Here is a 1,163-nt window from a genome sequence, read left to right as displayed (position 1 = left end):
ATATGTCGCAAATCCAAATTTTTTCAGTTGACTGACGCTTGTAAAAGGCAACTGTGGTGATACTAAAAATCCCATTTCAATTTATTAAAAATTTTTTTTCCCCCGAAAATGAAAAAACAAATTTTCCATCACCACCCATCAATTATTTATATCGGTGGGTCGAAAACCCATCAATTACGCGGGGCAGAAAATGAAACAAAGCCTTCTCCATAAATTCAATGCCATATTTCACGTCCACACCAGCACCTTGTGGAATGCAATAAAATGAATTCCTGACTGCTTTGAATGATTTCGACAATCTGAAATTATTCCAATTCATAAATTAAAACTGTTATTAAACTGCAATTTACTCAAATAATGGAGATGAACGCCCTTGTGCAAACAATATATCCAAAAATTGAATTGGACCCTTTTCACGTTCATCCAGCGAACCGGCTTCTGCATTTCTGAAGTCCAAGTGAACCAGACCAGTAAATTTCATCAAAATAGACAACTCTGATGGTTTATTTTCTCGAACAGTTTTGAAGGAAAACTTTTCCTTAAAATATACAAATATTCATATTTGAAAATTACAATTTATAAAACTCCAGAATTAATTTTTAAAACGAACCGGATCTGCTGTTTCACCGACTTGCTTCAAATGTAATTTCTCAACTGTGAACAAAGTACTCTTCCCATCGTACGCTAATTTAAATGGATCGCCAAAAATATCTGAACGCTTCACTACATATGCCCAAAATACGTCACGATTGTCATCACTTGAACAGAAAATAAAAACACATTAAAACTATAATAAAACTTGACAACAAATTAACTAGAATCGAACCAATTCAACTTTAAACGCGGATGTTGTATGTCGACGTGATATCTGTTAACTATAATATCACCTTTCTGTAATTTTATCAGTGGAAAATAATTGCATGCTAATTTTATCGGCTTGCCAACAGTCCCGTATCCAGGACGCTTCACTAATTCTTTCTAAAAAAGCATCAACAACAACAACAATAAGAAATAATTTAATAAAACATTAAATAATACTTACTAAACCCAACTGCGACAGTTCATCTGCAGCTAAATTCGTATCTTGGCCTAAAAAATAATTCAGTGATTAAAAATTGCTCAACAGTGGGTGAAATACAATGCGGTCATGGAATTGGGTCAAA

General features: G+C 33.4%; 1 protein-coding gene across 1 annotated transcript; it reads right to left on the bottom strand.

The window, feature by feature from the left end:
- Positions 1-23: 23 nt before the first annotated feature.
- Positions 24-1,089, bottom strand: Tsp_13780 (hypothetical protein; the record flags this gene model as incomplete). Its single annotated transcript, XM_003366081.1, has 6 exons — positions 24-62; positions 179-299; positions 351-538; positions 611-758; positions 836-978; positions 1,043-1,089. Coding segments are annotated over 6 exons (686 nt in total), but the record flags the coding sequence as incomplete, so codon positions are not given.
- Positions 1,090-1,163: the final 74 nt, after the last annotated feature.

The sequence above is a fragment of the Trichinella spiralis genome, assembly GCF_000181795.1.
Source record: "Trichinella spiralis strain ISS 195 chromosome Unknown Scfld6594, whole genome shotgun sequence".
Lineage (NCBI taxonomy): Eukaryota > Metazoa > Nematoda > Enoplea > Trichinellida > Trichinellidae > Trichinella > Trichinella spiralis.
This window is presented reverse-complemented; position numbering and strand designations above follow the sequence as displayed.